The 16,331-nt window shown below is 41.5% G+C and overlaps 1 protein-coding gene across 32 annotated transcripts in view; it reads right to left on the bottom strand.

Annotated features, from left to right (window-relative positions):
* cacna1c (calcium channel, voltage-dependent, L type, alpha 1C subunit) overlaps positions 1–16,331 on the bottom strand; it is a 185,937-nt gene that overhangs the window by 14,451 nt on the left and 155,155 nt on the right. For 8 of the 32 annotated variants that reach the window (XM_034578140.1, XM_034578138.1, XM_034578148.1 and 5 more), the window contains 14 exons: positions 16,087–16,170; positions 9,664–9,849; positions 6,528–6,665; positions 5,076–5,141; positions 4,592–4,683; positions 3,531–3,693; positions 3,170–3,297; positions 2,950–3,046; positions 2,566–2,668; positions 2,308–2,409; positions 1,982–2,109; positions 1,670–1,810; positions 384–748; positions 131–157 (listed from right to left, as the gene is read on the bottom strand). In XM_034578140.1, the coding sequence (XP_034434031.1) occupies positions 131–157; positions 384–748; positions 1,670–1,810; positions 1,982–2,109; positions 2,308–2,409; positions 2,566–2,668; positions 2,950–3,046; positions 3,170–3,297; positions 3,531–3,693; positions 4,592–4,683; positions 5,076–5,141; positions 6,528–6,665; positions 9,664–9,849; positions 16,087–16,170 (1,820 nt within the window). Of the gene's footprint in view, positions 1–130; positions 158–383; positions 749–1,669; positions 1,811–1,981; positions 2,110–2,307; positions 2,410–2,565; positions 2,669–2,949; positions 3,047–3,169; positions 3,298–3,530; positions 3,694–4,591; positions 4,684–5,075; positions 5,142–6,527; positions 6,666–9,663; positions 9,850–15,152; positions 15,237–16,086; positions 16,171–16,331 lie in introns of all 32 variants that reach the window. The other 24 variants (XM_034578139.1, XM_034578149.1, XM_034578146.1 and 21 more) reach the window with 15 other exon arrangements.

Genomic DNA, 16,331 nt, shown 5'->3' with positions numbered 1-16,331 from the left:
CTGAGAGATATGCCATTTTATAGAGTAACCTTTTTACACTCACTTAGGGGACTATCACAGACACGCACACGTGCACACACACGCGCACACACACACTCTCTCTCTCTTTCTCTGTCCCCTGGCAACATACCGCATGAGGTTGTCATAAAAACACGTCCTGCTTGCCACCAGAAACAAAAGACAGGAAAAGAGAGAAGGGAGGAGAAAGAAAGTGAAGGAAATAGAAGAACCAAATATGTCCATAGTGAAATGTTGTGTTGTTTATTGTGTTAGCTGGCTGGCTAAATATCTGTAATGGTCAGGAGATGAAACAACAATTCCTCAATTCCAGATTCACATAAATAAAAGGCCCAGATGTAACCTGCTGTCTGGCCAGCACTCACCTCTTTGGAGGAAAGCACCACGCAGATCTTGGCAGCAGGATGGGGGTGAGCGGCTGTCCTGTGTGTCCGTCCACAGTGCTTATAGTCGGGCTCGGGAATCGACTGACGCCCTGGGTTGGAACTCCGACCATGCCGGTGTTGTTGGCGTTGTTGATGTTGGCGTTTGAGCCTGATGAGGAGTAAGAGGACGGAGTGAAAGTGGTCGAGTCCATGAGCTTCTCATGGGACGGGCTCTCACCTTCGCAAGGTGAGCCCTTCTGGCTGATGTGCAAGGGACGCTGGGTAGTGAAGGACTGTGGGAAGGACACACGGCCATCACTCTGGTTGTAGTAGTTGACGTGGTTGCCGAACAACCCACCGGTTCGCTATGGAACGAGAGGAGAGAGGGCAAAGACAACAAAGAGAAGAAAAGAAAATAGAAGAGAGAGAGAGAGAGAATAGCAGAAAAAAGTTAGTTAAATTGAGTCTAAATATCTTTATATCCTACTGCACTCAAACACAGTCAAAATTCCTACAGTCACATTCACCGCTAGCAGCAACAATTTACTCAGCTATCATTAAAATGCAAAACCTTTTGTTATAAACCAAGGAGAGGTATTATTTGTGATGCAGAAAAAATGTAAATGTATATTTTACAATAGAAGAAGAAATGTAATATAAATTAGGATTTGAAAAATTTGAAATAAATTGCACCTAAAACCTTGTGTAACATTGCTTTATGTTAACTCGGTATCAGAGCAGTTTGATTTTATTTCCTATTCTGTTAACGATTGCTGCTCAAAAATAATGTAGAACAACTTATTGCTGTTTGTTTTGGTCACAAATGTAAACTAAATATTTCAGCCGAACCAAACATGAGCATATGAATTTAGCAGTGATAGTGAAATGGAAAGCTGTTAACTAGCTTACCTCAGCTTACCTCTCAGCAAAGAAGTAGAAGACAATATGTGTGTGTGTAGCACTTCCAGTGCTCAATCATTTGTTGTAATATAATTGTGTGTTTGATGTAGTTTTTGTGGTTTTGTTGTGTTTTATATTTCATGGTCACTCTTTCATATAAAGCCCCGATGACCACTTCCAAAAGTGTACTCCAGTATCTGCAGTGAATGGCAGCCAAGCTATGTGGTGGAAAATGAGGCTTATTAAAAATATATTTTGATCATCTGAGCACATGCGAGCATGTATATGTATGTGCATGGAGCGGTAATACGGCCTGAAGCTGGGCGGTAATCATCTCGCTCTCTCTTTCTCTCTCTGGAGAGTGAGTGAGGGTGTGTGTATCCAACCTTTACCCTGAAGATATCGTCCTCAGATGCAGCCGACACAGGCTCCTTCAGGCCTTTATCCATCTCCTCCTCCACAGTCAGGTCTCCAGAGATGGCCCTCCGAATCTCTGGACCAATATCGTGCAACGTCCGCAGGCCCGCCTACACAAAAACACAATCACCACAAAGCGTTGCAGTTATTTGCAATAACACAGAGACCAACATGTTTATTTTGCTGTCAAAACCCTGAAACAAGGCATCTGCTCTTACAAAAAAAAAATAACACATATATACAGATTTATGATCAAGAGCAAAGATAGTTTGTGTGTGTACCTGCAGAGAGAGGGCAGTTTTCGGAGGCACCTTGGCCACCAGCCCTTGTTCTTTCCTCTTCTTAAACTTGCGGAAATATTCCTGGATGAGGAAGGTTGCGTAGAACTTCCCGACTGTTACCTCATCGTCTGCAAGAAATAAACATATTATAATGAGGACAGGCTAATGTTTACAGATAGCACCTCACAAGTATTTGTGAGGACAGTACATTAAATCACAGCATGTAGTGTAATGATTGTTGAAAAATGTCCTGCTTTTCAAAACTTGTCCTCATTGTTAGATATTTATGAGCGTAAGTATGAACCTGTATTGCAGGGTATACATACCACCAGCAGGGGGCACTACTTGATCTAAGAGCTTCATGCTGGTTCTCTTCCAGATCTTCTTCACTATTGCCCTCAGTTCCTCATTGGCCTGCTCCAGGTTACCTGGACACACATGAACATAGTGAATGTTCAAAGAAGGATCTTCCCAGTAGCAGACTACATTAACACAAAGCCTATGGGACAGTGTATTGTTTGTACACTGAGACTCAGAATTCACAGGATTATGTTTGGATTACAGTGTTCATGTGTGTCTGTTACCATCCGTCTTAATCCTGAGTGCGGTTCTGACCAGGGCAAACAGTGTGGCGTTGAACATTACTGTTCCATCGCTGTTCAGAGGCATGTTCATTGACACTAGACGCTATGAGAGATAAAACACACACACCAAAACACACACACGGTTACATACAGATCACTGGTAAGTTATTGACAATAAACTTCCTCTATGTCTCTACATGTACGATCTATTGTCAAAGTGTCATTGGGGAAAATGTTATGAGCTGAAAAACGCCAACAGGTTCTCTATATATCTATTATTCATAGCCATCAGATTTAATTCTGCCTAAAGATGTTCTGAATATGGGAATTTAAAATCTCTCTGAGACCCTGTTTAAGAATTTGTGGGTCTGTGCTTGTGTTTACCTTGCAGGCCACTCTGTGGGGACAAAGCTTTCCAAAGCCGAGGGGGGGCTGGATTCTCCGGAGCAGAGTCACCACATCAAGATGCTTTATCCTCCCCCTGAATTCAGAACAGACATCACATGAGAGATACTCTCTGCACAACCTCTGCTGATCAAAGTATCATTATTCTGATGAACAGAACAGAACGGCCGGTTCAGTCAAATTATCATTATGAACTTACTTGGCTTCTGGGTCATATTCAGCCCAGATCCTCTTGAACTCGTCAAGATGATGCGGCCCCAGGATCGACCAGTCACGCGTCAGGTAGTCAAAGTTGTCCATGATGACAGCCACAAACAGGTTGATGATCTGGGGAGAATCAGAATCAGTCAGTCAGAATCTATAATATCAATATGTTATCAATTCCAGATAGTCTGTTACTTTATACAGTGAACTTCTCTAAAATCTCTTAAATGTATATCTGAAAGTGAAACCATTAATTCTCTTTAAAGACAGTTTGACATTTTTCTTATTATTATTTACTTATTCTCTGCTTACAACAGGTACATTAGGAATCTTTCTTAATCGGTCTCTCTTCTCACCAGGAAGGCACAGAGCATGTAGAAGCTGACAAAGTAAATGATGGCAAACTGGCTGCCACAGTCCTCGTGTGGCGAGCTGTTCTCATTGGTCGATCCCTTCTCACATGGCCGATTGGGCGAGCACGCCAGCATGATCTCCTGCCACGCCTCACCAGTTGCACATCTGACAGACGGATACATGCACAAACACACAGGCACACAAACACAAATATGCACACGCACCAAAAATACGCATGCAAAGACACGCAGAGATAAATACACCAAAGAAACATATAGAGGCACACAAACATGCATAGATGTGCACATATGGGCAAAAGTGCACCAGAAGTCACATGTACATTTATGCATTACCACGTACAGACACAGGGATGTGTGCACGTGTCCATAGAAGCATTTAATACACAGACACACACATGTACACATATACAAGAGCAAGAACAAAAAGAGGGAGACATAAACATAGATACAATTATTATAGCAAGAACAGCATTAAATTATCCTGACATACACAATTTACAGAGCATAGATAAAGAAATGTTGTGTTTGATTTCATTGATCTGCAGATCTCCCATTCCGAATACTATAGTATATTAAAAACTGCCTAATAAATTTGAGGGAATGACTGAGTTCCTCTTAAGCATAATAAATATGAGGTATCAAAGTATGCGAATATGAGCTTGAACCAGCTTGAACCTTGGCACTAACACCGGCTTGTGGTGCAAACTGAAATAACATTTTTCTCACTTTGGCTCTTGTGGAGAGTCAACTCACCAAGTCGACTGAAGTTACATCTTGACATTTACAGATATCCTGGTGTTAAATTAACCCACTGCTGTCATAAAATGTCAGTGATAGGCACATATGTAAAATACAGAATCAACAGATCAACAGGAGATCAAGAAGAACAAATTAAAGTAATGTGGAATTACAGAGATGAATGCTGCACAGAAAGCTGAAGAGGTTTCTTTTAAATCAGAGTTACTCATTAAGAGAAATGGGAAGTAGAAAATTAGGGCCAAAAAGCACATTGTGATGATGAAGAGTGTAGCAATCTTCCTCACCTGAACAGCAGCAACACTGCCTGAGGGAACGTCTGGAAATTGTTGTTCCTGTTGATCTGCGTGTGGTCCCGCAGCGCTATCTTACCAAACATCTGTACAGGAGGGAGGTAAGTAGTCACAGCACACAGCATATGATGTCAGCGTCGAAAAGAGGAAGTCAATCAGAGTTAGAGGCCAGCTGTCCCCAGCAAATCAAATCAAAGTGTCTCCCACGCATCATCAGTGACATAAACTATACAACAGCTTGTTGAAGAGAGAAAAACAGACAAGAGACAGGAAGCCGAGAGACAAAGACAGACAGTAACAAGGTTGCACGAGTGGGGAGAAAGTTGGAGGAGAGAAGGACGTTGTGACTGAACAGGAACTCTGGGTGACAAGACTCCAGGAGGACAGACACAGGACGAGGGCTTTGCTAAAAGAGAGATGGAGAGAGAAGAAAACAAGACAGAGGGAGGGGAAAAGAGGGGACAAGTCAACTGCTTACCTGCATGCCGATGACAGCGTATATGAAGAATAGCATCACTATAAGCAGAGCTACGTATGGCAGAGCCTGAAGAGAAGAGAGACACATTAGTGACACATTGTCTTCAGTATTATCATGCACAAAGGCTGGAGCTCATTCACTTTCATTCACATCGCACACATCAAATTAATCTAAGAATTAAATTTGAAAATATTGTTTTGGTAGTTGATGAAATGAAAGTGAGCTGATCTGCAGTCCCGTGTGGCACAACACCAAAAACAATCCAGGGCAAATCATCTGACTTAGGAGTGAAAAACCTCAGCAAAATACAAACTGCTCTCTGAGTTTAGTCAGGAGGCCAGTCCCTATGTATGGTGCAGAAACCAAACATGCTCAGAACAGGTATTTACGCACCCGAACAGCGGTGTGGAAACTGAGCTCCTGGCTAACATTAACCCTTGTGCCTGGGAGAGCAGGGCCAAAACATGACACTTGTACAACAACGAAAAGGTTTAGATTTTCTGTTTTCTGTTGGTAACATGTTCAAGACCACTGCTGATTTTAAACTGAACACCATGAGTGTGGTTGTTGTTGAATCGCCAGTGTTTTCTTAAATTTGACTGCACGATGCCATGAAGTGGCCCATCTTATCTAACACAAGAGAGAGAACAGATTATTTTCATGTCCCCGTAACTCACTATCAAATGATTTCATTTTTGGTGGAGTGCTCCTTTAAACTCATCTACTACTTTACCCGCCTACAAGGAATGGTGAGCTCTTAGGGGTTAGTCGTAGGGTGTTTGAGAGTAAGAAGGGTAGAAGAAGAAGATATGGAGGAAGATGAGAAGAGAGAGGAAGTTGAGTAAAGAGGAGAAAAAAAGGTCGCTGGTTAAGTTTTTTGAGTTCCTGCCTGTTTCCCAACTTCATGTCCCTACATCCCTCCCTACCTCCACAGCGAGACTCTTAAACCACCTCTCCGTTACCTCACCCCTTCCCTCTTTCTTCCCCCTCTTGCCGATGATACTGTGGGTAAACTGGAAACACAGTCTTGTGTCCCATCCCACTGACTTTCTAAACAAACAGGAGGAGGAGACGAGGAGGGATCAGGCGAGGAAAGGAAATGTGGCTTGTGAGACTCCACCAGGCTGGATTTACACAAGAACAAGGATATTTTAGCTCCATGTGGCAAATATTTAAATTTATAATAATTAAACGAGCTTATTCTGTGTTAATTGCCCTTAGATCAACTTGTTGATAACACCAGCAACTGGTAAATTATCTTCAAAATCATTATGCCAAGTTTAGATCACAAGATCTTCTCTTGGAGGTAAAGATGCGTTCTAGTCTGGTGTCCAAAGACGGACACCATTCGGGGTCACATTAGAGTTAAAGCCCCACTTTTCCCTCTGCCTTCTCTGCCCTTTGCTAACCCAACCCCCTGCCCTAGCATGTTGTGTCCGGTTCTCCCCTCACTTGGAAGGATTTGATGAAGGTCCACAGCAGGGTCCGAATCCCTTCCCCGCGAGACAGCAGCTTCACCAGCCTCATCACGCGGAACAGCCGGAAGAAGGTGATGGAGATCCTGGCGTTCTCTTCAGAGTTCTGCAGTCCCTTTTGGTGGGGTTTGGTGTTTTTGTTTTTGGAAAAACACAAGGACGCATGGGGACACATGCAGATAGGCAAGGGAGGGAAACAAACACACACACACACACACACACACACACACACACACACGCGCGCGCACACACACCCACCCACCCACACCCAACACACACACACACACACATACGCACACAGACACGCACACAGACACGCACACACACACACACACACACACACACACACACACACACACACACACAATCATTCAGACATACATACATGCATTTTCACACACAGACATACACAGATATGCAGACACACAAACATTTGTATGCATATTCCCACCCACACATACATGTGGATGTAAATATACATGACACACACACACACACACACGCACACACACATACACACTCAGTTAATAAATGGAGTTCTGCGTCCTACAAAATCCCATCAAAATCAACTGACAAAAGAGATCTGGGAGAGAATCGGGCAATCATGCTCATTTTTGTGGCTTCATGGAAAAATCACTCAGGCAACAAAGAGACCGGCTGTCAGCTTCCTGAAAAACATCAACTTCCGCTAAACTGAACACGTCCAACTATGCAGGCAGACAAGTTAACGTACTTGACAGCAATCACATTAGCTGTCTTTATAGGAAGCTATCTGAAACATCAAATCTGAGAAAAACAGCGCCTAGATAGTTCTTAAAATCCCAGCACGCCACTGTTCCCTCTGCCTCAACTCATTCTTGTCATAATCAGCGTGAAGAAAGGTGGTTGTTATTTCTATATCCTATTACGAGTAAATCTACTGTTGCAGTGACATTTGTTTTACCAGCATTAAAACACTTTATGAACCCCTGAGGAAAATCTGAGCGGAGCTATTTGGTTATTCGTCACCTGTATAGACTAAAAATCTAACGGAAAATGGGCCGCAGAGACTTCCATTGATGAAGGTAAGCTCAATAAATCCCTGATAACTATTCACAACAGATACAGTACAGAAATTCCCGCCTGCACGTAGAATAATGTTTCAATAAATCATGCAGGCAGGCTAATTGTCACAAAGCAACTGGCCAACAGGAGGAATAATCCACGCATGATTTCCAGGTAGGATAAGAATATTTCTGCCCAATGCAGCCACAGCCATGTAAAAAAAACTATCTCAACATTCTGTTAACTGTGTTCTTCTAGAAAGTGTTTTCACACCAGCATGTTTTCAATCTGCAGAGACGCTTGCTATGATTATTTTTGCTTCTCTGGGTATTTAACAAATCTATAATTTGGTAAACCTTGGATTCCTTAATTCAAATTGTGCCTTAGCAAAGTTCTTAAGTACAGGCTTGAGACACACTGTAGCTTTCAGTCTACAGTCTATTGTCCCAGCAGTCATCCACTGGAAATAACTCCATAATGAAATATTCAGTCATCTTGCTGAGTGCTATTCTAATACAGATTTATTTATTTATGCTGCTGCTCCTCATTCTCTAGGACAAAAGATCTGTGTAAAGCATCATTCAGTTAATACAGCAGCTATGGACCCGGCATATTATTTATAATTACACCACAAACAGCAGAAGAATCAGATGACACCTATAATTAACCAGCTCCTACGCGTACAAAATAATCAGTAAATGTAACAGAATCATAGTCATAAAGTAAGAAACTTTACACAAAAAATAATCTCAACCACATACAATCTAGTATTTCTACCATAACAATTTAACCAGTATGATGCCTAACTACATCAGTCTTGTCTGTAATAATTAAATGTGACCCCAAAGACACAACATCAACCTTGCTCACCCATGAATCTGTTTTGCCGTTTGTGTTTTTCCAAGAAGCCATCAATTCTTAATACTAATCCCACAGTGATTAAACAGAGTGCTCCTCAAGAGAACCTGCCATTCTCCACACATCTTACTGCAGTTTGGGATAACAGATATCACATTTTACTTTTCAACAGATATCTCCTTTCTTTTAAATGTTTTTTGGAAATTGAAATGAATTACTGACATTTTCTAAAAAATATTGGGATGATATGGTTGAAGGGCTGTCTGCATATTTATTCTGCCGCAGTGTTGACAAGTAACTCAAGACATGAATTGTCCCAAAAATCCACAGACAGATGTGCAGAAAATGACACGCAGCTCTGAGGAGCGGAAATCAAATTTTTGTTACTGCAAGTAATATCACAACTGGACCACAGTGGGCGCCATTGCACCATTGAGAGAGTGAGGGCAGTGAGCAGGAGAGGTACAGTGACAGTAAGTGTAACAGGGAGAGAGTAAGAGAGAGAAAGAAAGGTGAAGAATAGTTTGAATCATTCAGAGACATGCAAATAAATAGACATATTCAGAGACAGATAGACAAAGATAGTTTGACAGATAGACATAGATAGATTGACAGATAAAGATATATAGACAGGTAGATAGACAGATAGACAGATAGATAGATAGATAGATAGATAGATAGATAGATAGATAGACAGACAGACAGACAGACAGACAGACAGACAGACAGACAGACAGACAGATAGATAGATAGATAGATAGATAGATAGATAGATAGATAGATAGATAGATAGATAGATAGATAGACAGACAGACAGACTGACAGATAGACAGGTAGATGGCAGGCAAGTGGAGGAAAGAGAGACAGCGTGGTAGCGTGACCATGAGGGCTTGCACCGACGACGAAGCATTAAAGAAACCACACCCATGAGGGAAGAGGGAGCAAATTACAAGCCATGGGGAGGTGGGGGGCAGTGGGCGCCAAGGCAACAACAATAGCCACTCAAGAAAAGAGTCGCAAGACTCCAGTTATACTTCGACAACACAGTACAGTGTCCTTCACCGTACAAACAAACATATATATATCAACATGTACAAAGTACAGACAACAGCTATATAAATATTACTCTGGACATGCTGCAGAAGATGAGAGCAGCAGCGACAGAGAGAAAACGACAGCATGAACGAGAAGCCAAAAGTTCTGGATTGTACCATGTACGGCGTAGCGGGAGGAGGGGTGGAAGGATGGAGGGATGGAGGGATGGTGGAAGAGGAAGGGAGGCGGACGAGGTTACCGTCGGAGCGTACCATTGGCCTTACCACAGGGGGGTGAGAGGAGGAAGAGGAGGAGGAGGAGGACGAAGAGGAGGAGGACGGGGACGAGGAGGAGTCAGCTGGCTTTAAGGAAAGGCAACAAAGATCAGCACCAGAGCAGCGCCTTGCTGTGAAGTGTGTGTGTGGGTGTGTGTGTCAACGTGCATGTGTGTGTATGTGTGTGTGTGTGTTCGTGTGTGTGTGTGTGTACTTTGCTACAAAAACCACCAGGCTGGTGAGGGTTCAGTCTCTGATCAGTCATCACAGGGTGGAGAGGTGAAAAAACACAATTTCATCTCGACCATGTGGGAGATTTCTCTGAGATATTACTGCAGATAGCGACTGGCCTCATCCTCTGTGAGGGCCACATCGGACTGAATCACTAGAAGACTAAAACGTGGAGGGATATTGGGGACATTTCTGCCCCTCGCCTTGAGGGCCAAGATAATGAATGATGGTCTGGGGCAGCCACACAGGGGGAAAGGTTGACTGTGTACCTGTCCATGTGAAAAATGTATATACAGTTCCTATATTGTCTGAACTCATGGATGTGTGTGTGTGGGTGTGTGTGTGGTGGGGGACAGAATGGCGCTTCTGTAGCTATCTGTTTTTCTTTCTGCCAGCTGAAGCAACAGTGTGGTGACAAGTTGCTACAGCTTTACTTTAATGAGGGCTATATTTACCAAATGTATTTTGGCATTAAAGGACAATGCCTACAAAGACAGGGTGTTATTTAGCCTGTTATTTGACCTATTTTTACTTTCAGGTCAAAGAGACGTCAGAATAAGATCATCTCAGTCATTTTCACTGATGACAGAGATGATTTTTGGAAATCAGAGCCCACAGGTATTTAAATAACACCAAGCAGCACAAAGATAACATACTGTAGGGAGACACCTACTGTTCATCCCTGCTACTGCAACATTTTAGACAGCTGAGTGGTAGATCAACGAGTTAAGTTCAATCTATGACTCAGGAGCTGTTCACTCTGCTTTGATATTGGCCCTGTTAAAATACCTTAGCATGAAATGAATAGGTGAGATTATCTCATTACCACAAAGGAAAGGGAAGAGAAAGAAAACAAGAGAGAAAGGGAAAGAATGTCAGAAAAAATGGAAGAAGTAGGAAATCAAGAAAAGCAGAACAAATGAGCAAAGGAAGGGTTTTTCAGAGGGTGAGAATAAACCAGAGAAAAGTTGGAATGAAGGATAGAAGAAAGGAAGGATGGAGAGAATGAGGCATTTAAAGGAATTATAACAGGGCCATACACATAATTTATGGTCACATACAGTAATGTTGGACATTGGGTAAGTGGTCTCAGACTCGGACTCCACTGTATGTGTGTAAAGGTCCGACAAGGAAGTGAGGTGCATTGTGGTGTGAAGGGGCGGAAAGATGAAGGTAAGGAAAACTGGAAGAAGGAAGGACGGAGACAGTGATAAGGAAAGATATGCAGGAGGGAAGGAAGGAAGGAAGGAAGATGGCAATGATACTCCCTGCGTATAAACGAAGTTAAAAGTTAAAAATATATGACAATGTGTGTCTTTTTCGTACATGTGTGTGTGAATAACACACAGGGCCGACTGGTTGAGTTTAACCAAAGGTTAAATCTGAATTTGCTTCAGTTTCAAAGTCAAATCAAAGCTTAGAATCAGAATCAGATTCAATGAAACTATTCCTCATTATTATATTTGTCATTAATAATGACACAAAACAAATTTCAGGGACTACAGTGAACTTGTAGTCCTGGAGAGCCTGTGTGCAGACAAAGTAAATAAAAGTCTGTAATCTGTAAATAAATATGCAGTCGTCCTTTCAGGCTGAACACCGTGCAGATGTGAGTTCCTATAGCTCACTGGATTTATGTACATTAAACTGAAAATGAACAGTTTTCTTACATTGCACAGAATCTTTTCAAGCACAAACTTCATCAGATCAGTCAGTTCAGTAGGTAACATGGGTTTTTTGTTTATTCACATTTCTGCTCCTCATTTTTACTATAGATAGTGTATGTTGTAATTCTGCAACATACAGTAAAATAAATTTTCAGAGTGCTAGGATGAAAATCAAACAACAAACTATGTTTCGTTTCATTGTTTGAATATATAGCCGATGATGGGTTGACCTTTTTGGGCATATGGGACCCATGTTACCCAGCTTGCATTTCAGGTGAGCAAGCGGCACCACAAACCAATGAGAAAGACGACAGAGAGAGAGAAAGATAAACATCCAGAACAGAAAACGGAACTCAAGTGGAAAAAGCTCAGAAAGAGACTGAGAGAGATAGAGAGGAGGAGAAGAGGCATTCCAAAGGTAAGAGAAAGAAAAGGAGAAATAAATGCAGTCCATACTGGCATCATCTGCAAGACACTGCTCAGAGCAAACCACTAACAATCCACTCACACTACTTCTACTCAAACCAGAACCAAAAAACGTAAAAAGAAACCATACGAGGTTTAAGAAGCACCCGCAGGTTTCTGGGGTGAAGTAGAGACCCTGGATCCTGTTTCGATGACCACAAAAAAATGCACTAATCTACGTCAACAGGCACCCGACGGAGCAGCAAAGCAGGTGCACTCAAATAAGATGTTTTATCCATTTAAAGACATTTTAAAAGCTAGCCTGCTGCTGCACCTCACTGTGCACGTAGGAATGCATCGACAGAGAGCTGGTTGTTGGCAAACTGCGGCCATTAGTCTCCAATTGCATTGCTCAATATGTTAAAAAGCATTCACTTCAGTGCCTGTTGAAATGCAGTGCCAGGCAGAAATTTAAAATGTTTAAGTGACAGGGTCCCAGTTCAAAAAACAGTCAAAAGTTCTCAAAGGATTAAAGTGCGGAGGGTTTCTTTTAAAAAAAAAAAAAAAAGGTAGTTTGAGGCATCTCATCGCCCATTAAAAACCACCAAAGAAGGAAAAAACAAGATTTGGGGCATGCCTTTAGGTTAGAGGTAAAAAAGAAAAACCGTGAATCATTCAGAAAGAACTGCAAATCAATCAATCAAAACAAAGTGTGGAACATCAGTGACTTGTATAGATGACAAAGGTGTATATCTCTGGCCAAAGGAACCTTAGCATAAATTAACTAATTATTTCTAACTAATTACAGAAATGTTACATCTCAAATTCATTCTTTTCCAAACCTGAAACCTTTTATTAAACATATATATGTACCTTTATGTTCTTTTCTCTCTATACACAATCATACTTTACTTCCAGATCGGATAAATTAACTGTATGCAAGGCAAAAACAGGATTTATCCATTTGTGATTCCGCGAAATCAAATACCTGCAATAACAAGATAGAGAAACTGAATAAAACATATCATATCCCAGTAAAGTGAGTAAAGCAGAGGGTTGTTTGTACACAGATTTGTCAGCTTCCTATTGGGTCAAATGGATTCCCTTTCTAAAGGCATGGAAACAAGTGCCACGTTCACACTCCCCTGGGATACACTAGCCTTATTTGTATGTGTGGCCAGTGCTGCCTAAGGTAAAACACACTGCACTCCTCTACGGGGAAACACACCGCTTTACCTCTGTGCACATCCTTTCTCTTTGCAACATGTCCTCTAACCAATACAGCAGCCTGCTTACAGTTGAGGGTGTGAGAGGAATTCAGTTAGATCTTAAAACCTGTGTAGTTTTCTGGCTTTTATACTTGACAAAATAAAATTATTCACACCCTTGCTGATATTTAGAAAGAAAATGTTGCACATTCTCATGTCCTCTGGTTAAATTAAGCTTTGCCTAACACAATTTGCCTCCAGTTCACTTCCAATCTGTGCAAGCGAGGGGGATTCCTGTGGCGAAGCAAATCCTCAGTGTGGAGTTCAACTTCTGTAAACTTTGACCTGCAAGATTCGCCCGCTTTCGGACATATGTGATTGTGCCCTTACAGGTGCTGGTGGGTGAATTTTTTACATTTTAACAGAGCTAGACTAACCGTTCCCCCTCTTTTTGCATATTTATAGAAAGGAAATAACGTGTATTTAAACTATTCCTCTAAAGGATCATTCTCTTTTGGTTTATTTTGACGTGAAACTCTGGAACAATCATCATATCAAGAAACAAAGATCTACAATTAACAAAAAATGCCTCCATCAACCGAGTTCACACTTTGCAACGTTTTACAGATTAGGTTTTTGCAGAAGAGGCATGCGATGGTAATAAATAATATACTTTCCAACAATAACCTCCTTCACAGAATGAAGAATATTCTTTATGTGACATTCAGCTCTTTGGCCACTGTGATCATCGTTTTCTAAAGAGGAATTCTGTGCAGCCACTCTGCAGGTTCGCACGCTTCTCAAGACTATTCTCCTGCCAAAGAGCACTTTAAATATCACATGAATAAAACACCAATTATCCCTGAAGTGTAAATACGACAGACTCTCAACATTTGACTTGTGTTTGGGATATTCATTCTTATTCAGCTCCACTATTGACCATAGAGCCTCCTTGTCGATAATAAATGAATTCATACATGCATTTACATAAATTTCATGGGTCCTGAGTAAATCCATTTATAGATCAAATTGTTCCCCATGTATGCACCTTGCTATTATTGGATAAAAAAAACTGCAAGAGCAAATTGTATTTTTCTCATCTGTATTTAAAGTTTCCGCTGTGATTTATGAATTGAGAGTTCCATGACCATAGGGTCAAAACACCCCTGTTCAAAGGAGCATCTGTATTCCTTTTTTCTTTCTATTAAATCTAACGTTTATAGAAATGTACAAATAATAGAGTCATGCAGGCCTGGATATACCACCTTTTTATCTGTCATGCTATATGGTCTCCATCATGCATTGGAATGGATCAAATGGACCCAATGTGGAAAACAAACCCAAGTGCTGAGACAATGCAGTAGGTTCTATATACAAATGCAATTGTTTCTGATGCTATTGATGCTCAGCAGACCGGGGCGTGGATACCTATCTCTGGCAGTTTCAAATATTAGAAAACTAAAAACTAAAAAACTACTAAAGAAAGAAAGAAAAGGTTTACAGCTTGTCACACGGCTGAATACAAAATGAGTGACAAGGTACAGGCGCGCAAAAATTTGCTTTGCTGCCTCTGTTGTTATTTATACTTTTAATATGATGTTCAATGTGGAGGTAAAAAAACTACAGAATTTACATTTACGCATGAATAAAAGTTCACAAACTCTTCAGAGGACACAGCGCTCTGTTTTGATTGTTCCACATCTGGCTGCTTTTCACTGCCAGACTTATTCAGCCATCTATTAAGTTCAAATGTTGTGCAGCTAAAGTTTCCTAATCATTTGAAAGCATGCGAGATGGGTATCGGCTCTCGGTCTGTTTGTGTGTGTGGGAATGGCAGAGCGGGCAGGCAGGAAGGGAGGGAGGGAGTTGGACTACTTACGTTAACCTCAGTGATCGCTATGTCAACAATGCTACCCACAACTATCAAGGCATCAAATGTGTTCCATGCATCAACAAAATAATGCTGCGTAGGGGTGGACAGAACAGAAAAACAACAGAAAAAAAAAAAGAACAGAACATAAGACATTTATAAAAATGGATAGAACGGAAATTAAAGGAGAGAGGAGAAAAATAAGATAAAAAACATTATATATACATGAGCACTGGAGTTTTTACTCGGAGGAGAAAAAGGGAGAGAATCAACAAAATTAAACGGCAAAAATAAAAGAAAAGAAGTTGCAGTCTGGAAGAGATGGACAGCAGAGGAGGAGGAGGAGCAGCAGCGATCAGTCATGCTTGAGGAAAATGTCAACAACATGAACAACAGTAAAGAACAAATTGCAACAAAATCACAACCAAAAAAACGCCCGTTGCTGCAGTTAAAAAAAGAAAAAAGAAAAGGCGTGTGAGGCTAGTTGTGATTGGTCAGTGAGTTAGTTCAGTTAGTTAGGGAATCAAACCTGAGGAGATGTCAGAGTCTGACAAAAAGTAAATCAAAAAAAAGAAGAACCCAACAACATTAGAGGTATTGTAAGGACGACGCAACGCTAAACCCTGCCTCTGTTGACTCTACTGTTTTGAAACCAAACCCAGGAAGAAGATTGCTCTTGTTGAGGAACCTTTGCGGCTGGGGGGTCCCCTGAGTGGCAGCGGCCATCTTGGATTTAAGGAAGTAGGAAGAGAAGAGGGAGGAGGTAGAAGGAGGGAAAGAGAAGGTAGACAAAGAAGAGAGAGAGAGAGAGGTGGTGGAGAAAAGACAGCACGACAAACGACAGAAGAGTTGACGGAAATTAAAGAAACAGAAGAAGTAAGGGGGCACAAGACAGAGAGAAAGGAGGAGAGACAAGGAGAGTGAAAGTGGGCATCGTACTTACGTTGATCTCACTGAGAATGACGTCTATTATGCTGCCAATTACGATGAGGAAATCAAACACATTCCAGGGATCACTAAAGTACCCCTACACAGGATGAGGTGAGCAGGAGGAGGAGGAGGGTAGGAAAGGTAGGTTAGAAGGAAAACAACATCTGCTGCCACTTCGCAGCCTTATCAAGGTAGTATGAGGTCTTACAGTAAACTGAGGATACAGAAAAAAATTAAAATCATCTACGCTCGATAAAC

Source organism: Hippoglossus hippoglossus, chromosome 23 (assembly GCF_009819705.1).
Source record: "Hippoglossus hippoglossus isolate fHipHip1 chromosome 23, fHipHip1.pri, whole genome shotgun sequence".
NCBI lineage: Eukaryota > Metazoa > Chordata > Actinopteri > Pleuronectiformes > Pleuronectidae > Hippoglossus > Hippoglossus hippoglossus.
Note: the sequence above shows the minus strand (reverse complement) of the source record. Positions and strands in the feature narration are given on the sequence as shown.